General features: G+C 47.6%; 1 protein-coding gene across 1 annotated transcript in view; it reads left to right on the forward strand.

Moving 5' to 3' along the window:
• The window catches only part of SF3B2 (splicing factor 3b subunit 2), a 329,817-nt gene that overhangs the window by 125,100 nt on the left and 177,995 nt on the right, over positions 1-26,722 (forward strand). The window contains exons 6-8 of the mRNA XM_029614631.1: positions 489-577; positions 752-857; positions 17,043-17,122. Coding sequence (XP_029470491.1) covers positions 489-577; positions 752-857; positions 17,043-17,122 — 275 coding nt within the window. The remainder of the gene's footprint in view (positions 1-488; positions 578-751; positions 858-17,042; positions 17,123-26,722) is intronic.

Genomic DNA, 26,722 nt, shown 5'->3' on the forward strand with positions numbered 1-26,722 from the left:
ACATTCTCTCTTAACTATAATACTCAGGTAAATAATTGAGGTTAGATTTTCTTAAAATATGATGCTTTGAATAATTGAACAATACTCAGATCCTATCAACAATATTGACGAAAACCGACCATATTATGTAGTAACCTATTCTTTTATGTGCTGTAAATTATACAATATTTGTCAGTGGAGGCTAACCACACTGAGATCTGCTTTGAATAGAAATTGTAAATTAAAGTAAATTACATTAACTGTGACAGTCTGTGTGAAGCAAGTGAGTGGTCTCAGTTCAGTGTCTGCTGGACAGGTGTTCATGTTGCCAGAACCGACATGGCTATTAATGCCGTCTCTGAAAAAATAAAAAAGGCAAGTAATAATTGGTTCTAGTTGAGCTGAAAGCCTAAGGAGCAAGAGGAAATTGCCAATCAAAACCAAAACTCATCACTTGTTTACTCCTTAGGTAGCATCTTTTTATTAAATACCTTTTTTTTTCACTGTAGGGAGCACCCCTGTTGGACCCTTACCTTCTGGAGCCTCTGGCCCCAGACCCCGTGGGCCCCCTCCACCACCAGGGGAAGAAAGCAGAGAGGTGAGGATAGTTCTACAGTTCTGTGAAAAACAATTTGCTAGTGATATTTGTGAAGGTCATGGTTAAGCTGAGATTGGCTAAAATATGAGTTTGCCTACTAACCCCTTCCTTGTTCTGTTGAGTATCCTACATGCAGAGAATCTTCTAATAAAAATGATCACCTGTATTTTATAGCAAGAAGATTCCATTTCTGGACCCAAAATTCCTCAGGCTTTGGAGAAAATCCTTCAACTAAAAGAAATAAGACAAGAGGAACTAATTTCAGTTCATGACGGTGCAGGTAATGGTGTGAAAGTGCTGGTGAGGAGCTTTTAGATCCTGGGAGTGTCGGGATGGAGGGATCACAGTTCCTGCTTGGGGGAGGAGTGTTGAGAAGCTCACAGCTCCTGTGAGTGCTATGTGCTCACAGCTATTGGAGGAGCATTTACTGTGGAAGACGGCTTCTGAGTGAGTGCTGGCTGTGTTGGGGGAGGGGTGGTCACAGTTCCTGCGAGCACTTGCTGTGGGAGTGGGTCTTGAAGTGCTGAATGTGGGGGATGGGGAGGCTCATGGCTCTGGTGGAAGGTGCTGGCTGCAAGGGCAAAGTCTGTATATAGCCTTTGTGGAGGTGCATGATTGCAAAATGGGCTTATGGCTCCTGTGGGGGAGTGATGGTCATGGCTTTTGTGAGAAGCATAAAGAAGAGGTGGAATGTCTTGCAGCTCCAATGGGAGTTTGTCTGATTCGTCCAAAACAAATGCACAGCCCTAGTTTTAACCTTGTATATTTGCTTATGTTATATTTTTTTTAGAGATATTTTATGTTTTTATTTATTTAAATTATCTTGTTACTCTTAATGTAATTTTGATAATTTTATGTGTTTAATTTTAACTGTCTTTTAGCCCCTGATGAAGCCTAGTTTTTTGGTTTTTTTTTTGGGCAAAACTCAGCCTGAGTTGGGTGTATGTTAATATATCCTGCGGAGTTACACAGCAAGTAAAGGCATCCCTATAACTAAGGGTTTGTATACCTTGGATCTGAAGGCAAGAGAACAGATGCAGTTCCTGAAGGTGGATTCCTTGATATGCGCTGTTTCCAAGCAAACTACTATCTAGGTGGAAGGAGGAGCAGCTCTAAAAGATGCTCAGGATAGGAGGATTGAGACTATCCTTAAACAGGCCTTTCAGGTCATGGCAGTGAATTTGCAAATTGCTTCTTGCTCCTTCCTGGTGGTTCAGGCTGGTTTGCATCTCTCTCAAGAGACACAAGGAGCAGGGTCCGATGGCGGATCAGTGTTGGAATTGGAAGCTACATTCTTGGCCAATGGGGCTGTGACTTGGTTCGGACGGCCGGTGGCTTCCATGATAGTGGCTAGGTGCCAGTTGTGACTGCGAAATTGGTCGGCAGATGCTATTTCCAAGTACAATATAAGAACATAAAAGATATGCCATGCTGGGTCAGATGAAGGGTCCATCAAGCCCAGTATCCTGTCTCCAACAGTGGCCAGTCCAAATCACAAGTACTTGTTAAGTACTTAAATAGATCCCATGCTACTAATGCTGGCAGCAAGCAGTTGCTATTCCCTATTGATTAATAGCAGTTTATGGACTTCTTCTTCAGGAACTTATCCAGACCTTTTTTAAACCCAGCTACACTAGCTTCCTTAACCACATTTATTTATTCATGTATTTATTTATTTTAGATTTATTAATTGCTTTCTGATTTTATGATAATTTCCAAAGCAATGTACATGTTTAGCTATCTCACAAAATCATACAAACAAAATATACATCCATTAAAACAAAATATCATGTTACTATCCTTCTGTAGCAACCATAAACATACCCTACCAACTCAGCCCTCATATCTAGACCTCTTAAACCTAAGGAGCATTCCCAGATTTAATTTAGAAGCTCTGATAACATTAACCGTGTTTTTATTTTACGCCGAAATCTCTTCAGGTCCATTTCTTCCCTGATGTCCAATGGAAGACTATTCTATAATTTGGGAACAGACATGGAAAAACCGATTTTGGAATCTTACATGACAGAAATTCTTAACTGAGGGAAGTTGCAGCTGTGCACTGTACTGAGAATAAGTAAAATATCTTGTTCCACAGAGGAGGAGGGCCCTGTTCTCGCAAGATCCTAGATGCTAGGACCAGGGTTTTAAATTTGCATCTCAATTTGACTGTAATTTTGTAAGTAGTGGTGCTGCTGATTCTTGCCTAGACCATCTCAACACCAGCCTAGTAGCCATATTCTGGACTACCTGCAGCTTCTGAATTAAATTACCTGGTAGCCCCCAAAATACAAGATGACAATCAATGAACGCTATCACTAAATGCATAAACCAGCCTTCAACTCATTTAGATTTAAGAAATTTCAATTGCCATACCAACCTCAATCTACTATATGCAGAACAAAGTACTGCACTGATTTGGCTTTCCATGGACCAATCTGAATTCAAAATAACTCCAAACAATTTTACATTGGTACTAGTGAAAATTAACTGCCTTTCGAACTCAACGTGGAACTTATCCTGCCCAGCACCCACCTGTAGTATCTCTGTCTTACTAGCATTGAATACTAAAAAATTATCACCCAACCATTTGCCCACTATTTTCAAACAGTGACTAAGCATAGAAAGAGTCCATTGTGGGTTCTTTCCCAACAGGGCAACAATTTGCACATCGTCAGCATACATAAATGGGATAAACCCAAAAGTGCGGATGAATGCGTCTAATGGAGTTATATAAATATTGAACAAAAGGGGAATAAAGAAGAACCTTGAGGAATTTCCCACTTTACTAGACATGAGGAAGAATAGTGGCCCTGAAAAAACACCATTTGACTCCTATCCACTAAAAACTACTAATCCACTTCAAAACTGAGCCCCCTATTCCCAGTGACTGGCAGCAAGTAATTAAGATTTCCTAGCGTGTAGCAGATGGACTCAAAACAAGTGGGTATAGTGTGCTCGTGCTAGCAGTTGGAGACGGATCTGACGTCAGCACGGGTACATATACCCCCACAGGAAGTGAAGCAAATCAGTAATTTCCGTCTCCAAAGCAGTTCGGAGCTACCTCACGCTCGCTGAGCGTGTTTCCAAATTCGAACGACTAAATTTATTGAAGAAACCTACTGAAGATGAGCCCCGCACTCCTGTGGTGATACCAGGCGGTCACTCATCCAGTTGAGTTTCCCGAGCTGACTTCCGTGGTCCCTCAGAGGTGAGAGCCTCGGTCCAGTGGCCGGTTCGCGGCAGGGACCCTAGCCCCCGAGTGAGAAGGGCTCGGGCGCGGCTTGGCCCCCGAGCGAGACGAGTTCGGGTGTGGCCTAGAGGCAGCGGGTGCCCTTCCTTAAAGAGCGGCGATGAAGGTACTCACCCTCTCCCCCCGCAGCCGGAGACCGCCCGGGTTGCAGCCGGGAAGCGTCGAAGACGAGGCAAAGGCGTACATCTTTACTTGGTCTCCGAGGAAGTGCGGACTGAATGGGCCTGCCTACGAGGCAGCCCTGCCAAGGAGGTCGCCATTTTGCCTGCCTACTCGCCTTCGCCTGCTAGGCGCATGTTGTTCGCGCACGCGATAGGCGCACGTTGACTAAGCGCACGCTACTAGAATACACGCACATTGCTAAGATGCCGTTCATAGGCGCACATTATAAGACGCCCGTTACAGGCGCATGCTGTTAAGCGCATGCTGTTAAGCGTACTTATTAGGCGCACATCATTGGGCAATACCGAATTTCAGGTGAATGGAGCATAAGAGAGCCCAGGCGTCCGCAGAGCCGGCACCTCCAGAATCAGGCATGAAAGCTCTAAGCCTCTGCTCAGCATGCAACCTCAGAGCCACACAGAGCGAGGAAGCAGACTCACTATGTGCCCAATGTGAGGAAGCCATGGGACTTCCTGGTCCCAGCCCAGCAGTTCCTCCGGGAACACTCCGGACTTAGCAGGCCGCAGCGAGCAGCCAGGGACCCCGAGAGACCTGGTGCCCCTACGGCCAGATCCGGCTTCGCTCTCCTGGGTGGAATTATTCAAGCAGATCCACGCCTTTGTCCAGATGCAGTCTGCTCCTCGAACGGGCCCGGTTGATCCGGCCCCTGGACCCTCGAGATCTAGGCGTGGCTTCTCGCCACCCGACAGCCCCGGTTACGGGGATTCGGATTATTCCGAGGAACATGAGGAGCCCCCCGAGGATGGTGAACTTCCCTCGGAGATAGAACCATATTGGACCATGAGACGCTTCTTTCGGAAAGAGGATCTTCCAGGCCTGGTCTCACAATGCCTATCAGAACTGGCCATTCCGGGCCAGGACACGCCAGGGGACCCCAAGATGAACCCCTTGTTAGAGGGCCTGCGCCAAACGGCTCACCATTTTCCCCTCCTACGGACTGCACAGCAGCTAATTGATTTGGAATGGAAGGCGCCAGAGGCCTCATTCAAAGGGGGTCGGGCCTTGTCAGGCATGTACCCTCTGGATCCGGCATCCAAGGAACTGCTGGCGTGCCCCAAGGTAGACGCCATAGTTAACGCAATCGTGAAGCACACGACCAGTCCGGTGGAGGATGGAGCGGCCCTCAAGGATACCCATGACCGACGCATGGACACCATCCTGAAACAAGCCTTTGAGGTAGCAGCCATGTCCCTACGAATCGCGACTTGCTGCACCGTGGTGACACGTTCCTGTTTATCACAAGCGAGAAATAACACCGCGGGAGAAGACATGGAATCAGCTCTCGCATTTCTCACTGACGCAGCCTCCGACCTCGTCCGTACGGCAGCCAAGGGAGTGTCCTCCTCAGTGGCAGCCAGAAGACAGCTTTGGCTACGCAATTGGGCGGCCGACTCTTCTTCCAAGACACGCCTCACAAGAATGCCTTTTAAGGGTTCCCTACTATTCGGCAGCGATCTCGAGAACTGGGCGGCTAAATGGGGTGCCTCTCCATTACCCCGTCTACCAGAAGACAGGTCGAGGAGAAGCCAGCGTTCTTTTCTAGACCATCTAGAGGTAGAAACTCTCAGCGCTTCAACCCTTACAGGGCTCGCTATCAAGCACCTCGTTCTCAGGCCAGGAACCAGCCCTTTCGGGCTAAGCACAACAAGAGAAGAACCGGCTCGGGTTCTGGCCCTGGCCACAACCCACAATGACAATCAGCCGACCCATCCGGGGGTAGCAGCCATAGGGGGCAGGCTAACCCTCTTCTACCGCAGGTGGGTCGAGATCACTTCGGACCAGTGGGTCCTCACCATCATCCGAGAAGGATATTACCTGGATTTTCTTCGGCTTCCGCCAGACAAGTTTGTGGAATCTCCTTGTTCACCTCTCAAGAAAGTGGCACTAGAAGTGACCTTATGGAGGCTCCTGGCCCTAAAAGCCATAATCCCAGTACCTGCAGGAGAGATAAATTCTGGGCATTATTCCATTTATTTCATAGTACCCAAGAAGGAGGGCACTTTCAGGCCCGTCCTGGACCTCGAGTCAGTCAATCGACACCTACGGGTCCCCAGCTTTCGCATGGAAACTCTGCGGTCTGTCAAGAACTCCGTACAGCCAGGGGAATTTCTCACCTCCCTAGATCTGTCAGAAGCTTATCTGCATATCCCAATTCATCGGGATCACCAGCACTATTTACGCTTCAAAGTCCTGAATCAGCACTTCCAGTTCCGTGCTTTACCCTTCGGGTTAGCCACTGCGCCGTGGATCTTTACCAAGGTCATAGTAGTAGTGGCGGCGGCACTCAGGAAGGAATCCTCGTCCATCCCTACCTGGACGATTGGCTGATCAGGGCGAAGTCACCGGAGGAGAGCCACCGGGCAACCAACAGAGTTATAGCTCTTCTGGAAAGCCTCGGATGGGTAGTCAACATAAACAAGAGCTCCCTACAGCCATCACAGTCGCTGGAATACATAGGAGTCCAATTCGACACCCTAGAAGACAAGGTCAGCCTGACCTCCAAGAGGAAGTCAAAACTCTGGAATCATCTGCAGGTCCTGCTGAGCGCCAGCCGGCCCGCAGCTCAGGATTATCTACAAGTCCTCGGCCTCATGGCATCCACTCTGGAGGTGGTGCCATGGGCGCGGGCTCATATGAGACAATTACAACGCGCCCTTCTATCTCGATGGAGCCCACGATCACAGTACTACACCATACACCTACCTCTACCAGCCAGAGTGCGGAATCAACTACGCTGGTGGTTACAGCCCGGCCACATGAGCCGGGGGTCAGGAATGTCCTCCCCAATCTGGATTCTGCTCACCACAGATGCCAGCCTGAACGGATGAGGAGCACACTGCGAGGAACTCACCACCCAAGGGCGGTGGACCAGAGAAGAGTCAAGGTGGAACATCAACCGACTAGAGGCTCGGGCAGTCAGGCTAGCGTGCCTGCGATTTGCCCACAGACTTCGCAACAGAGCGGTCAGAGTGATGTTAGACAACGCCACCACAGTGGCATACATCAACCGACAGGGCGGAACCAGAAGCCAACAAGTGTCCCTAGAAATAACTCCCCTGATGATTTGGGCAGAAGCAAATCTCTAGGACATCTCTGCCGTCCACATCGCCGGGAAAGACAACACGACGGCAGACTTCCTCAGCAGAGAAAGCCTAAACCCGGGAGAGTGGCAGCTGTCACCCACAGCCTTTCAGATGATTGTGGATCAGTGGGGGACACCAGCCATGGACCTATTAGCAGACAGGTCCAACGCTCAAGTTCCCAGATATTTCAGCCGCAGGCGGGATCCTCGAGCTCAGGGGATCGATGCCCTGGTACAGCCGTGGCCTCAGGGGATCCTGCTATACGCATTTCCTCCATGGCCCCTGCTGGGCGCCATTGTACACAGGATTCAGCGACACAGAGGTCTAGTTCTTCTAGTGGCCCCGGACTGGCCAAGAAGACCCTGGTACGCAGACATGAGAAGACTACTGGCAGGGAATCCTCTACCTCTACCTCTGCCTCCATACAGGGACCTGCTACGGCAAGGCCCCATCCTCCACAAGGATCCAGCTCAATTCTCTCTTACGGTCTGGCCATTGAGAGGGCTAGACTGAAGAAAAGAGGATACTCTGAGCCGGTAATAGATACACTCCTCCGAGCACGCAAGTTCTCCACATCACTAACATATATCAGGATCTGGAGAGTTTTTGAAGCCTGGTGCGACGCTCACAGCACCAATTCACATGCCGCTAAGATTCCTATCATTTTGGACTTCCTACAAGATGGACTTCAGAAGGGTCTGTCCCTCAGCTCCATCAAGGTTCAGGTAGCAGCGCTGTCTTGCTACGGTCCCAGGAGTGACGGCACTACCATTGCCAAACACCCAGACGTTTCACGTTTCGTGAAAGGAGTCAAACACATTCGCCCGCCACTGAAGTGGCCAGTGCCCTTGTGGAACCTCAATCTAGTACTGGAATTTCTAGCGGGATCAGCCTTCAGGCCCCTTCGAGGCCTGTCTCTCCGTTTATTGACCTTGAAGATGGTGTTCTTGCTGGCTGTATGTTCAGCATGCCGCATCTCAGAGCTGCAGGCACTGTCCTGCCGTGATCCATTTCTCAGAATCATTCCAGAAGCTTTCCATCTTCGCACAGTTCCATCCTTCTTACCCAAAGTGGTCTCCCACTTTCACCTCAACCAAACCATATCCTTGCCTACCACGGAAGGTTTGAAGAAGTCGGAAGAAGGTCGAATGCTACGCCATCTCGACATCGGCAGACTGCTGTCCAGATACCTGGAAATGTCTGAAGCAGTACGAAAGACGGACCACCTGTTCGTCCTTCACAGCGGGAAGAAGCAAGGGGAAGCAGCCTCATGGCCAACCATCGCCCGCTGGATCAAAGAAGTTATCAAGGCAGCCTACGTAGAGGCAGGAAAACCACCGCCTCTACAGGTCAAGGCTCATTCTACCAGAGCACAATCGGCCTCTTGGACAGAAACTAAGATGCTGTCGCCTGCAGAGATATGTAAAGCGGCGACGTGGTCTTCCCTCCATACCTTCTCCAGATTCTACCGTCTGGACGTCCAGCCAGGGAGGACACAGCATTTGCGAGGGCAATCCTACACGGTCCTCAGGCAGCCTCCCGCCAGGTCCGAGAGTAGCTTTTGTACATCCCACTTGTTTTGAGTCCATCTGCTAACGCTAGGAAATGTTGAGATTACTTACCTGATAATCTCCTTTTCCTTAGTGTATGCAGATGGACTCAGCATCCCGCCCGGCTGCCGGTATACATGGGGATTCGCCGTCTCACGGTAAGCCATGCTTTGCTTAGGTAGGGCTTCCACCCTGCCGGGTGTCGACGCCTTCCGGTTGAGTACACTGGCGGTCTCCAGCTACCATCAATTGGTCAGGGTAATCCTGTTCATTTAATCGATCGGTCAGTACACATATATCCATAAAAGCTTTTGCAAGGAAGATTACTGATTTGCTTCACTTCCTGTGGGGGTATATGTACCCGTGCTGACGTCAGATCAGTCTCCAACTGCTAGCACGAGCACACTATACCCTCTTGTTTTGAGTCCATCTGCATACACTAAGGAAAAGGAGATTATCAGGTAAGTAATCTCAACATTTCATGGGCCACCAATACAAATGCACTGGAGAGGTCCAAAAAATCAGCAACACAATAGCCCCCATATCTGAGTGAGGCAAGTCCAAATCAACCAGATCCACCATGATTGTCTCCGTGTTGCAGCCTTTATGAAAACAGGCTTGGGCCAGATCTAATTTCCCTGTCCTATCTATAAAATCTGACAATTGAGTAGTCACTACCCTTTCCAGTACTTTGGCCACAAAAGGGGGATTAGCAACTGGTCTATAATTAAAGCACAATATCAGGTCCAACTCGGCCTTTTTCAGAATAGGGGTCACTGCACATTTTTTCAATGAATCGGGAACTAACCCCTCTGCCAAAGAAGCATTGACCACTACTCTTAATCCCTTTAAGATCTGGTCCAGTAGAAAATCAATGAGATAGGAAGGGCAAGGATCAAAACAGCATTATGATTTCTTCACCTGACCCACCACAGATTTAATTTCCACTAAGGTAACATTCTCAAATGATCTAAAATCTTCTACTTCTATTAACTCATCACTAACAACATCGGCAGCCACCCCACTAAGGTTTTGCTGTAGCGATACTTTCTCCATCTTTTCTTCCACAGCAGTTTCCAGAACTAAATAATCCCCAGAAATCCCTATATTTGAATGCTTTGCCTTCGCCTTAGCAAATGGGTTTCTTAAATTGTAGATTTTATCCCCAAAGAAAAAAAACTTAAGGACTTACAATTAGATCAAATCTCGCTTTACATCCTCCCCTAAAAGAAAACCCACCACCTTAAAAATGACTGTAGAGCCATAATTAGCTTTTACAATAGAATCCAAATAGTAATCTTTTTTTATTCTGTTACTTTTTTAAAATATTTATTAGGTGCCAACTTGCAAGCTGTTTTATCTATAACTGATCCTGTTTTTACCCATCTCCTTTCTAATCTACACAGTTTACTCTTCATGTCCTGCAACCCTGTGGTAAATAATGGGCCATAACCACCCCTACTCTTTTTAGAATTATTTCCAGCTGATTCCTTAAAACTTAGCTGAGCTTGGGCCATGCCTCTCTCTAATAGAGATTTCCAGGAATCAGCCCAGTAATTGGTACTAATTTCCTCTTTTTCCTAACAATCCTGTACCAGATTCAATATTCCCTGCACAAAATTATCAGAGTCCACTCTTTTCATCATGGGTTTTCTCTTTCCCGACCTGTTTTTCCCAGGGGGATTTAATTTACCAAAAGAGTTAAAACTACTATGCATCAGAAAATGGTCTGTCCAGGTCAACTTTTCCACCCCTTCTATTATTAATCCTCCCATCTGGCTCACCTTCTCTAAAGGAAATACATCTAACGTATGACCCTTTTGCCCTTGAACCATCTGGGCAAGGCCACCATTGGCCAAACTAGATAGAACATGCTGTACTTTAATAAAATCATAAATCTCAGTATGTAAATTAAAATCTCCCATTACTACTAGATAAGAATATATCTTAAAGCAAGGCCTAAACTATCTCCAAGGTAGCATCAATTTGAGGTTGGGTTAACCCATTGAGCAGTACCACAAGGAAATATAGGGTCCTGAAAATCTAGCTTAACTTTATTTTATTTATATTTTATGTACTGATATTCTGTACACAATTCTGTACACAATCATAACAGTTCACAATATAAATATTAATGTTACATGCAAATTAAAGGAATTATCATAAAACCAGATAAGTGCAAAAAAGTTCAAATAAAATCCTTAAAGTGAATAATGAATAAAATCAATTACAGTAAAAAAAAAACAAACCCCAACTTAATTTAACATCAAACCTAAATATAAAATTAATAAACATATTCGTGAAACCTCATTTAATCTTGATGTTAGTCCAGCAATTGGCTCTATCTTAAATTTATTTTACATCCGCATATGCTTGCTTAAAAAGCCAGGTTTTAAAATCTTTTTTAAATATTGAGAAATCCTTCTGCATACTTTTGTACCCTATAACGTGATCTAGAAATATTCTCTTTAAAGGAAGGGAGTCTCTAAAAACAGCTACACCCTCTCCTTTCTTCCTACCAAGTCTATTACACACATGGATAGTGTAACCCTTAGGGCATACTTGTGAGATCACAGTGAATAATTACCCTTCAGCCAAGTTTCCATTACACAAACCAAATATTTCGATCAGCAATTGTCATGAACATGCAACCAATTTTTGGATAATTAATTAAAAAAACACTTCAAATGACCCTTTTGCCCCTTAGTTACCCTCCCATGAAATGGTATCCTACCTGGGGTTATTAACCACCTCCCATTCAGTCCTGAATCACCTATATATTGTTCCCTTTCAGACCCTCTGATATCTATCAAATAATTAACCCTCCCTAATACAATGGAAATTCCAGATCCAATTTTCTCGTCAGACATACCCTTGATCCCAAAGAGACTTCTAAAGAGGCAAGCCGCACTGGTGGCTCTTCTCGGTAATTTCAAGCCCCAATCATTGATGTCACAGTAGGCGGGGTCTGGATGGCACTGTCCAATATGGGGGAGAGGGGTTTCTATGGCACAAAAAGTTCTTGGGCTCCTACAACCTGTAAGCAAGCTGGAAGGCAGCGATGTTTAAATGCAGCCTTACCCTCTCTCTCAACACTCCCAAAAGATAGGTACATCTGCACGAGACTAAATGCACAATTGAATCTTTATGGGTAGAAATCCCTTGTGTGTCGGGGAAGACTATAGTGATAGGAGGATACTACCGATCACCTTGTCAAGATGGTGAGACTGACAGTGAAATGCTAAGAGAAATTAGGGAAGCTAACCAAATTGGTAGTGCGGTAATAATGGGAGACTTCAATTTACCCCAATATTGACTGGGTAAATGTATCATCAGGACACACTAGAGAGATACAGTTCTTGGATGAAATAAATGATAGCTTTATGGAGCAATTGGTTCAGGAACCGACGAGAGAGGGAGCAATTTTAGATCTAATTCTCAGTGGAGAACAGGATTTGGTGAGAGAGAGGTAACGATGGTGGGGGCCGCTTGGCAATAGTGATCATAATATGATCAAATTTGATTTAATGACTGGAAGGGGGACAGTAAGCAAATCCACGGCTCTCGTACTAAACTTTCAAAAGGGAAACTTTTTGATAAAATGAGAAAAATAGTTAAAAAAAAAACCTGAAAGGAGCAGCTAGAAAAGTAAAAAGTGTGCAATAGGCGTGGTCATTGTTAAAAAATACCATCCTAGAAGCACAATCCAGATGTATTCCACACATTAAGAAAGGTGGAAAGAAGGCAAAACGATTACCGGCATGGTTAAAAGGGGAGGTGAAAGAAGCTATTTTAGCCAAAAGATCTTCATTCAAAAATTGGAAGAAGGATCCAACAGAAGAAAATAGGATAATGCATAAACATTGGCAAGTTAAATGTAAGACATTGATAAGACAGGCTAAGAGAGAATTTGAAAAGAAGTTGGCTGTAGAGGCAAAAACTCACAGTAAAAACATTTTTAAATATATCCGAAGCAGAAAGCCTGTGAGGGAGTCAGTTGGACTGTTAGATGATTGAGGGGTTAAAGGGGCACTTAGAGAAGATAAGGCCATCGCGGAAAGATTAAATGATTTCTTTGCTTCTGTGTTTACTGAAGAGTATGTTGGGGAGGTACCCGTATTGGAGAAGGTTTTCATGGTTAATGATTCAGATGGACTGAACCAAATCACGGTGAACCTAGATGTGGTAGACCTGATTGACAAACTGAAGAGTAGTAAATCACCTGGACCGGATGGTATACACCCCAGAGTTTTGAAGGAACTAAAAAATGAAATTTCAGACCTATTAGTAAAAATTTATGACCTGAAGACTGGAGGATAGCTAATATAACCCCCATATTTAAAAAGGGCTCCAGGGACGATTCGGGAAACTACAGACCGGTTAGCCTGACTTCAGTGCCAGGAAAAATAGTCTAAAGTATTCTAAACATCAAAATCAGAACATATAGAAATACATGGTTTAATGGAACAAAGTCAGCATGGCTTTGCCCAAGGCAAGTCTTGCCTCACAAATCTGCTTCACTTTTTTGAAAGAGTTAATAAACATGTGGATAAAGGTGAACCTGTAGATGTAGTGTACCTGGATTTTCAGAAGGCATTTGACAAAGTTCCTCATGAGAGGCTTCTAGGAAAAATAAAAAGTCATGGGATAGGTGGCAATGTCCTTTCGTTAATTACAAACTGACTAAAAGACAGGAAACAGAGAGTAGGATTAAATGGACAATTTTCTCAGTGGAAGGGAGTGGGCAGTAGAGTGCCTCAGGGATCTGTAATGGGACCCTTACTTTTCAATATATTTATAAATGATCTGGAAAGAAATACAAGTGAGGTAATCAAATTTGCAGATGGTACAAAATTGTTCAGAGTAGTTAAATCACAAGCAGATTGTGATAAATTGCAGGAAGACCTTGTGAGGCTGGAAAATTGGGCATCAAAATGGCAGATGAAATTTAATGTGGACAAGTGCAAGGTGATGCATATAGGGAAAAATAACCCATGCTATAGTTACACAATGTTAGGTTGCATATTAGGTGCTACTACCCAAGAAAGAGATCTAGGCGTCATAGTGGATAACACATTGAAATTGTTGGTTCAGTGTGCTGCGGCAGTCAAAAAAGCAAACAGAATGTTGGAATTATTAGAAAGGGAATGGTGAATAAAACGGAAAATGTCATAATGCCTCTGTATCGCTCCATGTTGAGACCGCACCTTGAATAAGGTGTACAATTCTGGTCGCCGCATCTCAAAAAAGATATAACTGCGATGGAGAAGGTACAGAGAAGGGCGACCAAAATGATAAAGGGGATGGAACAGCTCCCCTATGAGGAAAGACTAAAGAGGTTAGGACTTTTCAGCTTGGAGAAGAGACGGCTGAGGGGGGGATATGATAGAGGTGTTTAAAATCATGAGAGGTCTAGAATGGGTAGATGTGAATCTGTTTTTTACTTTCGGATAATAGACTAGGGGGCACTCATGAAGTTAGCATGTGGCACATTTAAAACATAATCGGAGAAAGTTCTTTTTCATTCAACGCACTATTAAACTCTAGAATTTGTTGCCAGAAGATGTGGTTAGTGCAGTTAGTATAGCTGTGTTTAAAAAAGGATTGGATAAGTTCTTGGAGGAAGTCCATTACCTGCTATTACAGTATTTTTCGCTCCATAAGACGCACTTTTTTTCCCCCAAAAGTGGGGGGAAAATGTATGTGCGTCTTATGGAGCGAATATAAAAAAAAAAAACTAACTCCTGACTTCCCAAAGACCTGCCGACTTAATTTACTACAACCCCCCACCCTTCTGACTCCCCAAAGACCTGCCGACTTAATTTACTACAACCCCCCACCCTTCTGACTCCCCCAAGACCTGCCGACTTAATTTACTACAACCCCCCCCAAGACCTGCCAAACGTCCCCGGTGGTCCAGCAGGGGTCCAGGAACGGTCCAGGAGCGATCTCCTGGGCTTGGGCCGTTGGCTGCCAGTAATCAAAATGGCGCAGGCGGCCCTTTGCCCTCACTATGTCACTGGGACTGACTGCTGCCACGGTGGTGTACATCAACCGACAAGGGGGAACCAAGAGTCAGGCTGTAGCGTCCGAAGCTCGTCTCATGTTCGCCTGGGCGGAGCATCATCTCAGTTGTCTCGCAGCCTCCCACATAGCCGGGGTAGACAATGTTCAGGCCGATTACTTGAGCCGAAATTGGCTGGATCCAGGAGAGTGGGAGCTAGCGGAGGATGCCTTCCGGCTCATTTGTGCTCGGTGGGGCACACCTGCGATCGATTTGATGGCAACCTTCCGCAATGCGAAAGCGCCTCGGTTTTTTGCTCGAAGGCGGGAGACGGCAGCAGAGGGAGTAGACGCTCTGGCTCTTCCATGGCCGTCGGACGTACTACTCTGTGTTTCCTCCGTGGCCACTCATAGGAAAGGTGTTGCGGGGGATCGAGGCACTCTCGGCGAACGTTGTTCTGGTGGCGCCCGAGTGGCCACGGCGCCCTTGGTTCGCAGACCTCCTGAACCTGGCGGTAGAGGAGCCTCTCCTTTTCCCATATGTTCCGGACCTTCTGCACCAAGGACCCGTGTGTTTCGACCAGGTCGATCGCTTTTGTCTAGCGGCCTGGCTTTTGAGAGGCAAAGGCTGAGATCTAAGGGCTACGTGGAACTGGTGGTCGCTACTCTATTACACTCCCAAAAGACGTCTACTTCCTTATCTTATGTTAGGGTCTGGAAGTTGTTTGAATCGTGGTGTCTGGACCGGGACATGGTTCCTACGCGAGCGACCGTGCCGGATATCCTTCTGTTCCTGTAGGACGGTTTGTCTAAGGGTCTTTCATGTAGTTCCTTGCGGGTTCAGGTGGCGGCGCTGGGTTCCTTACGTGGTTTGATTCAGGGGAAACCAGTGGCGGCTCATCCTGATATAGCGCGTTTCCTGCGAGGGGCGAAACATCTGCAGCCTCCGAGTCGTCAGCCTTGTCCGTCCTGGAATTTGAATCTTGTTCTTCGGGCCTTGTGTGGCGCTCCGTTCGAGCCTATTTGCAAAACCACCTTGAAGGATTTGACAATGGTTCTTAGTGGCCATTGGTTTGGCGCGTCGGATTTCCGAGCTTCAGGCTTTGTCGTGCAGGGAGCCCTTTTTGAGGATATCTGAGTCAGGGGTATCCTTGCGTACGGTTACATCCTTCTTACCCATGTGGTTTCTTCTTTCCATGTCAACCAGTCTGTTGAGTTACCATCGTTCTTGCAACTCGATGATTCGGATCCTTTGGCTAAGGACCTCCGTAAATTGGATGTGCGGCGCATCCTGTTATGTTATCTGGAGGTAACTAATGCGTTTCGGGTTTCCGATCATCTGTTCGTGCTCTGGAGTGGTCCTCGAAGGGGCAATGCGGCGTCCAAGACTACCATTGCGCGGTGGTTGAAAGAGGCCATCAATTTGGCGTATATGTTGCAGGGTCGGTCCCTACCCTTGGGGCTGCGTGCCCATTCTACTCGCTCTCAGGCCACTTCTTGGGCGGAATGTCAACATATCTCGGCAGAAGAGATTTGCAGGGCGGCCACGTGGAAATCTTTGCATACTTTTTCCCGGCACTACCGTTTGGATGTCAAGGCTCCCGGTGCGGGAGGGTTTGGAGAAGGTGTGCTTAGAGCGGGCCTCTCCGGATCCCATCCCAGGTGAAGTGCGCTTGGGTACATCCCAGGAGTCTGGACTGATCCGGGTACGTACAGGGAAAAGAAAATTAGGTTCTTACCTTTGATAATTTTCGTTCCTGTAGTACCACGGATCAGTCCAGAGTCCTACCCGGATAAGTGCTACTATCGGGAGAGGCCATAGTGTACGTGCTGCTGTCTGTTTGATATTTTGCTCCTTTTCTGTCTGTTATCGGTATCTCGGGTTTGTTTTCCCAGTTGGGCGTTGAGAACTGGTAATGAGGATTCTGTTGGACTGGTGTTGTTGGTCCTGGTTAGAAGGATTGTTAGCCAGTTTGATTTGTGATTTTCCTGCTCTGATATTAAGTAATACTGCCGGACTGTAGGTGGCACCAGCCTAGATATAGGCGGAGTTTTTGTTTGTAAACTTCTGTCTCCATCTGCTACAGGGGGGGGCCAAACCCAGGAGTCTGGACTGATCCGTGGTACTACAGGAACCTAATTTTCTTTTAATAGTCATAGTTCAAGTATAATACGTGTGTCCACAGTTTGGCTTTTCAAGAGATACTGGCAGGCTGATGTGGGGGCAAGGCTATATGTCAGCGAGTCAGCTTTACTCTTGTCTCCATCTGCTGGTAGGATTGCATAACCCACTGGTGTGGGTTGGCCTGCCTTCCTTAGAGGAAAGGAGAATATCAGATAAGTAATTTCTACTTTGTCTTGCCTCTTTCCTGAATCTTTTTTTTTCCTTTCAGATGAGGATGATATGGATACAGACTCGAGATTCTCAGCTTTCGATGCAGAAGAGGATACAGCTGTGCAGACCAAGAGAGAGGTAACGTTTTATCCTGTGTCGCTACTATTGCCAAGAATGGCAGGGGGACTCACTTCCTGCAGAAAATTTCAGGGCCCTTTTTAGGCAATAGTGGAGAGGGAGTTTGAGAAAGAGGTAAGAGAGGGGCAAGGAAGTATGAAGTGGAGCTACGTCTGGAGGTGAAGGGGGGGTGAGAGGGCTGAACAAGTTTGTAAGGAAAGGTGTGGGGGAACAGGTGGTTGAGGGGGCAAGAGATGGGAGTAAGAAGAGCAGGAGGGGAGGAGAAGGAAGGTGGGAGAATATATTGTGGAGGAGCAAGGAGGAGAACATGCTAGACAGGGTTGGCAAATGCCATTTGGAAATGTCCAGGTGGTTGGCAGTTTCATCTGTCTTCCAGCTCCCTCCTTAGGAGGGAGGTGAAAGACATTTATTTTTAATGATAGTATAAAAAAAAAGAAGTAGGATTGTCAGTAAGGAAAAAAAAGTCCAAAAACAGAAATGAAACTGTCCTATGATTTCAAGTACTAAAAGCTGAAAACTAATATGTCTCTAAATGGCTATATAGTAGGGATCTGTGTTCTGAAACAAATGAGCAAAATAGGATGAATTAATCCATTTTTGTTTTCCCTGTACGTACCAGGATCAGTCCAGACGGTGGGTTATGTCCCCCGTCCAGCAGATGGAGTCAGAACAAAGCTCCGAGGGACGTCACCAGTATAAGCCAGTGCACCCTCTGCTGGAGCTCAGTATCTTTCTGACTCCAGCAGATGTGGGTTGGGGAACCAGTGTTTCCCCAGGGTGACAGGGCCTTAGGTTTTTATCTTTGCCTTTCTCTTCTGTCACTTCGTTTTCTGGAACAAGTTTGTAAAGTTTACTTAAAGTTTAAAAATAAAAAATAAAAAGGAAAGTCAATTATCCAATTTATGGGGAGGCGTGGCTAAGGTTCCCTCTTCCTTCCTCGCTTAGATTCTCTCTGTAGATTCTTCTTTTTCTGGCCGGGGTAAGTGTTTGCTTCTGGTTTCAGGTTTTTTTGTGTACTTTCCTTCCTCAGCGATCCTCGGAGCGCAGTCCCTCGCGAAAGCCGGTGGTGCCGGCCTCTTCACGCGCAAGGCTTGTCCCGCGGACCCGGGCCGAAAAAAAAAAAAAATTTTTTTCGCCCGAATTCGCCGCGTGGAAACGGCGCTTCCTCTGCACTCAGGGACACTGCTAGCGGGTAGTGCAGGCTGAATTTGGCCCCCCCGCGCTGTTTTGATCGCGCTCCCGGCCCCCCCCCCCCCCCCCCCGTGGTGCTTTTTGTTCTCTCCCCGGCGCTTTGATGCCGCGGCCGTCCCGGTGCGCGGCCTGCGGCGAGCTGGGCTCTCGAATTTCGAGAGAGGGGATCTGTGCGAGGTGTCTTCCCGGGGGGGAAGGCACCTCAGAGCCCCTTAGCACTTTTTCATTTTTATCTTCACCGCGGCACGGGCGGCGCGGGCCGGCCACGTTGCCGCCGTTGGCGGGAACGGCGGCCATTTTGCAGCTGCAGCAGGATGCTGCACCGGGTTCCACACAGGAGCGGAGGGATTTTCGGGAGGTCTCTCCCCCGAATTTATCCTCGGAGGGGGGATTGCCAGCTTCAGAACCCTCGGAGGTCCCTTCCTCAGGCCCCCCTCCCAGCTTCCCACGTTTTTCACCAGAATTCATTCTTCTCATGCACAGCGCGTATTTGCAGGGATTGGGGACCCCCGGGGGCCCTCCCCCTGGCCCTCCACCGGCCAAGACCCCTAGGGTCTCCTCTGCTCCGCAGGTGGCCCCCCCCGGCCTGGTCGGTTCGGTGTCGGGGGCCCCTGGTTCCCTCCCTCTCCCACGGCCTGCCCTGGGGGGGACGGGAGCGGCTTCATCATCCGGGGGAACTCCCCCCGGATCCATCGGACCCTGCGCTGGCGGACCTGCCGTCCGAAGGGGATGACCCACTGGCGCTCCGCATCTTCCAGAGGGATGAGCTGAATGATCTGATCCCACAGATCCTCCTGGAACTGGACCTCGATCCTCCACCGGATCCGCCTGCCCCTGTGGCACCTGCTGTCGCCACCTCGTCCAAGAAAGGGGATCCGGTCCTCGCCGCTCTTCGCCCTAGACCTCGGGCTTTCCCCATCCATGACTCTTTTCTGCAGTTACTCACCCGGGAGTAGGACACTCCCGAAGCCGCCTTGAAGGTCACGCGGGCCATGGAGAAATTGTACCCGCTCCCTGAGGATTTCTTGGATCTCATCAAAGTTCCCAAGGTGGACTCGGCCGTCTCGGCGGTCACCAAGAGGACGACGATCCCGGTCACGGGCGGTACTGCCCTCCGGGATACCCAGGATCGTAAGCTGGAAGTCTTCCTGAAGAGGGTTTTCGAAGTTTCCGCCTTGGGAATGCGTGCTGTCATGTGTACTTCGCTGACACAGCGAGCCAGCCTTCGGTGGGTACAACAACTACTGACATCTCAGTCTCTGCCTCCAGAGGAGGCTGCGCAAGCTGACCGCTTAGAGTCCGCCATAGCCTACGGGGCTGATGCTCTTTATGATCTCTTTCGAGTGCTGGCGCGGTCCATGGTGTCGGTGGTGGCTGCTCGAGGGCTCCTCTGGCTGCGCAATTGGTCAGCGGATGCTTCCTCCAAGTCCAGCTTGGGCTCCTTGCCATTCAGGGGCAAGTTTCTTTTTGGAGATGACCTGGATCAGCTCATCAAGTCTCTGGGTGCGAATGCAGTTCACAGGCTGCCCGAGGATCGTCACCGGCCTTCCCGGGCATTTTCTTCTTCTCGGACCAGAGCCAGAGCACAGCGACGCTATAGGTCTTATAGACAGTCTGGGACTCGCACAGCCTCCTCCAGATCCCAGCCCTGGTCGCGGTCCTTTCGGGGGCGTCGGTCCACGCGCGACGGCTCAGGACAGGGTTCCACTCCTCCAAAGTCTGCCCAATGATGCCAGATTCGCCCACTCCTCCACTCCCAGGATAGGGGGTCGGCTGACGGAATTCTATGAGGAGTGGGCGCGTATATCCGCAGACCAGTGGGTTCTGGACACTATAAGGAACGGCTACGCCTTGGAGTTTGTCCGTCCTCCAAGGGACAGATTCCTCTTCTCCCCCTGTGGCTCAGACCTCAAAAGGATGGCGGTGCAACAAACCGTGGATCGACTGCAGACCATAGGGGCCATTTCTTCCGTCCCCTTCGACGAGGTGGGCTTGGGCCATTATTCCATTTACTTCGTCGTGTCCAAGAAAGATGGTTCCTTCCGGCCCATCCTCGACCTGAAGGAGGTCAACAAGTCGCTGCGTGTCAGCCGGTTCCGCATGGAGACGCTTCGCTCAGTGATTGCGGCCGTACACCAGGGAGAGTTTCTGGCTTCTCTGGACTTGACTGAAGCCTACCTGCACATTCCCATCTTGCCGGCTCACCGTCGTTTTCTCCGCTTCAAGGTTCTGGGCCAGCACTTCCAGTTCACGGCTCTTCCGTTCGGTTTGGCGACCGCACCTCGTACATTCACCAAGATCATGGTGGTCATGGCAGCGGCCCTCAGGAAGGAGGGAATCTTGGTGCACCCCTATCTGGACGACTGGCTGATTCGGGCGAAGTCCTTCGATCACGGGCAAGCTTCGATGGCCAGGGTCATTCAGGTTCTCCAGTCCCTGGGTTGGGTGGTGAACTTCTCCAAGAGCTCCCTCGTCCCCTCGCAACGCTTGGACTTCTTGGGAGCCAGCTTCGACACGCATCAGGGCAAGGTCTTCTTGCGCCCGGACAAGGCACAATCATTGCGGGAACATGTTTGTCGTTTTTCTGCGTTACAGGAACCCACTTCCTGTAATTATCTGCAGCTGTTAGGGGTGATGGCCTCCACCATCGATATGGTTCCCTGGGCCTTTGCGCATCTGCGTCCTCTGCAGGAGGCTCTCCTCTCCAGGTGGAAACCGGTGTCTCAGGATTATCAAGTTGTTCTCCCACTACCACCAACCGCCAGGGCCAGTCTGGACTGGTGGCTGGTTCCTGCGAACCTTGCACGCGGAGTCTCCATCGAGGTTCCCAATTGGGTGGTAGTCACAACCGATGCCAGCCTCGTGGGCTGGGGCACCGTCTGCGATCGAAGCGCCACGCAGGGGACGTGGTCTCCGGTAGAAGCGAAGTGGCCGATCAATCGACTGGAAACCAGAGCGGTTCGCCTGGCACTCCAACACCTCCTCCCGCTGGTACAGAACAGAGAAGTGCGCATCCTTTCAGACAATGCCACCACCGTGGCCTATATCAACCGACAAGGGGGCACAAGGAGCAAGCATGTCTCCCTCGAGTCGACCCTCCTGATGGAATGGGCGGAGATTCATCTTGTCCGGATCGCGGCCTCTCACATCGCCGGGGTGGACAACGTTCAGGCGGACTTCCTAAGTCGGCAACAGCTGGATCCAGGAGAATGGGCCCTATCCGACGAGGCGATGCGGATGATAACCCGCCGATTGGGCGTACCGCACCTGGATCTGATGGCGTCTTCCATCAACACCAAGGCACCACGTTTCTTCAGTCGCAGAAGAGAGCACGGCGCGGAAGGGATGGATGCCCTAGCTCTTCCGTGGCCAGCTCATCGGCTTCTCTACGTCTTCCCCCCTTGGCCCTTGGTGGGAAAGACTCTCCACAGGATAGAAAATCGGGGACCGGTGATTCTCGTCGCACCGGAGTGGCCGCGCCGACCCTGGTTTGCGGACCTCCTACAGTTGGCAGTGGATGGTCTGCTACGGCTGGGTCATCTTCCACGTCTACTACACCAGGGCCCGGTATATTTCGAGCAGGCCGAACTCTTCTGTCTTGCGGCATGGCTTTTGAACGGCGTCGTCTCCGGCGCAGAGGCTACCCGGAGGCGGTAGTTTCCATCATGCTACGTGCCCGCAAACCTTCCACCTCGGTTGCGTACGTCCGAGTTTGGAGAATCTTTGAAGTCTGGTGTTCTTCCCGAGGGATTCGGCCCACTGAAGCTTCGGTTTCTTCAATCCTACAGTTCCTTCAGGATGGCCTGGAAAAGGGGCTCGCATATAATTCTCTTCGGGTCCAGGTGGCGGCCCTGAGCTACCTCGTGCAAGGAAACGGTTCTCTCTTATTTATTTATTTATTTAACAGTTTTATATACCGAAGTTCTAGTAACAAAGTTACTAATCAATTCGGTTTACATTGTAACAATAAAAATTGACAGAATATAGAATTATGTCTTAAAGAGAACAGGGAAGATTTAACTTGGAAATAAATAAAATAACTTAGTGAGAGCAATAAATAACTTCAATGGAGCAAGGAGAGTACAATTTAAATACAATATAATGTAGGAGGATAAATTCGGAATTGAATGAGTTGGGCCTGAGGTCGATTGTTGAAAAGTTTAGAAAAGTTATTGGGATAAGGAGAATGCTTGATTAAACAGCCAAGTCTTGAGTCGCTTTTTAAAGATGGGTGTTGATTGTTCCAATCTCAGGTCAGGAGGGAGAGAGTTCCAGAGTTTAGGTCCAGCGGTAGAAAGAGCTCTTTTACTAAGAGAAGTTTTGAGCGGATGGGCCTTTAGCGTGCCTCTCTGGGCTAGCCTCATTGGACGGGAAGAGGTGTGAAATTGTAACGGGATGGTGAGTTCAATTGGAGAAGCGTTTTTGATGACTTTGTGGATTATTGTTATATTTTTATAGAGGATTCTCTGATTGATGGGGAGCCAGTGAAGGTTCTTTAAGATGGGTGTAATATGTTCCCTTTTGTTAGATTTGGTTAGAATCCTCGCAGTGGCATTTTGTAATAATTGTAGAGGTTTCAAAGTGTTAGCGGGTAGACCAAGCAGTAAAGAGTTACAATAATCTATTTTCGAGAATATTATTGTTTGTAGAACATAAAGTCTTGGAAATATAAGAGTGGTCTTAGTCTCTTTAATAATTGAAGTTTAAAGAAGCAATCCTTTATGATATTATTGATGAAAGTTTTGTAGTTCAGCAGATTGTCCATGGTGACTCCAAGATTTCTGACCTGGGTGGAGAAGGCAGGAGGAGATAAGGAGTGTGTGTTGAGTGAGGAATGGTTGCCATCTGGAGTGATGAGCAGAAACTCTGTCTTATTGGAGTTAAGTATCAAATTAAGCTTTGTTAGGAGATTGTTGATGGATAGTAGACAGGAATTCCAGAATTGTAAGGTGTTTTGTAATGAGTCTTTAATTGGGATAAGGATTTGGACGTCATCAGCATAAATGAAGTGTGTAAGATTAAGATTGGAAAGGAGCTGACATAGGGGGAGAAGATAAATATTGAATAATGTAGGAGATAAAGACGAACCTTGGACTCCCATGGTGGATCTGAAAGGAGGTGATTCTTTACTATTAATTTTGACTTTGTAAAATCTATTTGGAGGAAAGAAGAAAACCAATTGAGTGCTGTGTTTTTTTATGCCAATCTCTGATAGACGATCTAAGAGGATATCATGGTGCACCGTGGTCGAAGGCAGATGATAAGTCGAGAAGAATGAGGAGGCAGGAATGTTTTTTCTCTAGGTTCAAAGAATATTGTCTGATAGAGATAGAAGGAGAGGGATTCAGTGCTTCTGGATTTACGGAAACCAAGTTGAGATGATGAAAGGAGGTTGTTGTTTTCCAGGTATTCGGAAAGTTGTTTATTGACTAATTTTTCCATGATTTTAGAGATAATTGGAAGATTAGCTATAGGCGGAAGTTGGCTGGATTATCTGGAGAGAGATTGGTTTTTTTAGTAAAGGTTTCAGAATGGCAAGTTTGAGTGGGGTAGGAACGAGACCTTGTGATAAGGAGGCATTGATGATATGTGATAAAGGATAAGAGATGTCTTTGGCAATTGAGATAAGGAGATTAGCTGGAATTACATCTAGTGGGTGGGAAGAAGGTTTGAGTTTTTTTAGAACATTTTCAATTTCCAACGAGGAGGACCCGGTTCCAGGATCTCAAGGCTTGCAGTGATTTGTGGAGGGGAGGAGAGTAGAAGAGGAGGGGAAGAAGCTTTCTTTGTCTTGAGAGGGTCCAGGAGGTTAGGAATTTTGTTCTTGAAATAGGTGGCGAGTTCTGAGGCTTTACTTACTGCTTTGTCATCTGGGAATGAGGAAAGCGGGGTTGTTTGGTGAGTGATGTCACTAAAGCGAAGAGGGCTTTTGGATCGAATATAAAGTTATGAATTTTTTGAGCGTAGAAGTCCTTTTTTATCCGAAGAAGGGAGATCCTGTATTGATGCATTAGAGTTTTATAGGCTATGAGGTTTTGTAGTTGAAGGATTCCTGCGCCAGATCTTTTCTCTATTTATTTTTATTTATTTATTTATTTATTTATTTAATTTTATATACCGACAGCCGTTTGCACATCGTGCCGGTTTACAGATAACTTACAAACCAAAAATATATAGGCAAAGCCTTTACAAGGAACAGTGTGTAACATAAACAATAGTAACAGAGTAAATAACTTGATAACTAAGGGAGGGAGGGGTGGGGGTGATCGCGACCAAGGAGGGGGTAGGGGGGGGGGTGAAAACAGATACATGAGGAAAAAATATGTACAGGGAATCAATGGGGAAATGATATGTACATAGGCTATATACAAAATTTGTCTAAGCGCATGGCCAACAGTGAGAGAAGTGGGAAGATGTGTGCGGTTCTGCTAGGTGGCAATTTATTATGTGCAGGAGGTTAAGTGTGGGGTTTGTAGTTCCTTCGAGAGGGTGGGTGGGGGTCCTGTGGTGGGGGTATTGATACGAGAGGGAGGTTGGGTTTGAGTGCTAGTAGGTGATGATGATGATTGGGGGTATGCTTGGAGGAAGAGCCAGGTTTTTAGTTTCTTTTTGAAGGTGGGTGTGGAGGTTTCGGTGCGTAGGTCAAGAGGCATGGAGTTCCACAGGGATGGGCCTGCGAGGGAAAGGGCCCTATTGGTGGTGGAGATGAGTCTTGTGGATTTTATGGAGGGGGGAATAAGGGTTCCACGAAGAGAGGAGCGGGTGGGTCTTGTGGAGATACGAGGGAGAAAAGGTGGGTTTAGCCAGTTGTAATGTTCGTTAATAATACTTCTGTGGATGAGGGTAAGGGTCTTCTATGTAATTCGTGAGTGGATGCCAATGGAGATTAATGAGGGTGGGAGTAATGTGATCTTTCTTATTGACATTGGTGAGGATGCGTGCAGTAGCGTTTTGAAGGAGTTGGAGAGGTCTGATGTGGGTAGCAGGGAGTCCAAGTAGGAGTGCGTTGCAATAATCAATTTTTGAAAAAATTAAGGATTGAAGTACTGTGCGGAAATCATGGAAGTAGAGGAGGGGTTTGAGTTTTTTAAGGGATTGTAGTTTGAAGTAGCAGCTGCTAAGGATAGATTTGATATATGGTTTGAAGGTTAGTTGGTTGTCAAGTATAACACCCAGGTTTCTTGTGTTAGAGAGAAAGTTAGGAGGCTGGAGAGTGGAGGGACAGGGTATGGGTGCATGTCTGGAGGAGACGAGGAGGAGTTCAGTTTTTTGCGGGTTAAGGGCAAGGTGCATGTCGGTGAGGAGTTGGTTTATGGAGGTGAGAATGGTGTTCCATGTATGGAGTGCAGTGAGTACAGTGTTTGTGAAGGGGATGAGGATTTGCACATCATCTGCGTAGATGAAGTGTGTAATACCAAGGTTGGAGAGGAGGTTTGTGAGGGGGAGCATGTAAATGTTAAATAGGGTGGAAGAGAGGGAGGATCCTTGGGGGACGCCACAGTCGAGATTAACAGGGGGGGATGTGAAGTTGTCGGTGAGGACTGTGTAGGTGCGGTTTTGGAGGAAGGACTTTATCCAGGAGCGGGCAGTACCTGAGATACCTATACTGGTGAGAGTGTTGATGAGGATGTTATGATTTATGGTATCGAAGGCGGCGGATATATCTAGCATGGCGATGAGATAGGAGTTTCCGGCATCCATTCCTTTGATGATGGTATCGGTAAGGGAGAGGAGTAGGGATTCCGTGCTGAGGTGTTTACGGAAACCATGTTGTGTTGGTGGGAGTATGTTGGATTGTTCTAGGTGGTCAGAGAGGCGGGAGTTTACTAGTTTCTCAATGATTTTGGAGAGGAAAGGGAGATTGGAGATAGGACGGAGGTTGGATAGGTTGGAAGGGTCAAGGGAGGGTTTTTTTAGGATGGGTTTGACTACGGCTTGTTTCAGGGAGTTAGGTACCTGACCGTGTTCTAGGGAGCAGTTCACGATTTTGGAGAGTGAAGTGGCTATTGTTTTAGGAATAGCGAGTAGTAGTTTAGTAGGGATGGTTTCTGAGGGGTGGGAAGAGGGTCTCATCTTTTTTAAGATGTTTTCTATTTCTAGTGTTGAGGAGGGTTCAAAGGAAGAGAGGATGTTGGGTGTGTAAGGGGTGGGGGGGTTATACTATTTGTGTTGGGGGAATTTTTGGTATTAGGGGTAACTTGGCGGTGATGTTAGATATTTTGTTCTTAAAGAAGAGGGCAATTTCATTGCATCGGGTCTGTGTGGAGGGGACTTGGGGTGTAGACACGTTAGATTGGTAAGATTTGAGACTAGGGAAAATAGTGCCTTTGGATTGAATTGGAGGTGGTGAATTTTCTTGGCATAGTATTCCTTTTTGTTGTTTGAATGGCGTTTCTATATGCATGCATG

This window comes from Rhinatrema bivittatum, chromosome 8 (genome assembly GCF_901001135.1).
Source record: "Rhinatrema bivittatum chromosome 8, aRhiBiv1.1, whole genome shotgun sequence".
Taxonomy (NCBI): domain Eukaryota; kingdom Metazoa; phylum Chordata; class Amphibia; order Gymnophiona; family Rhinatrematidae; genus Rhinatrema; species Rhinatrema bivittatum.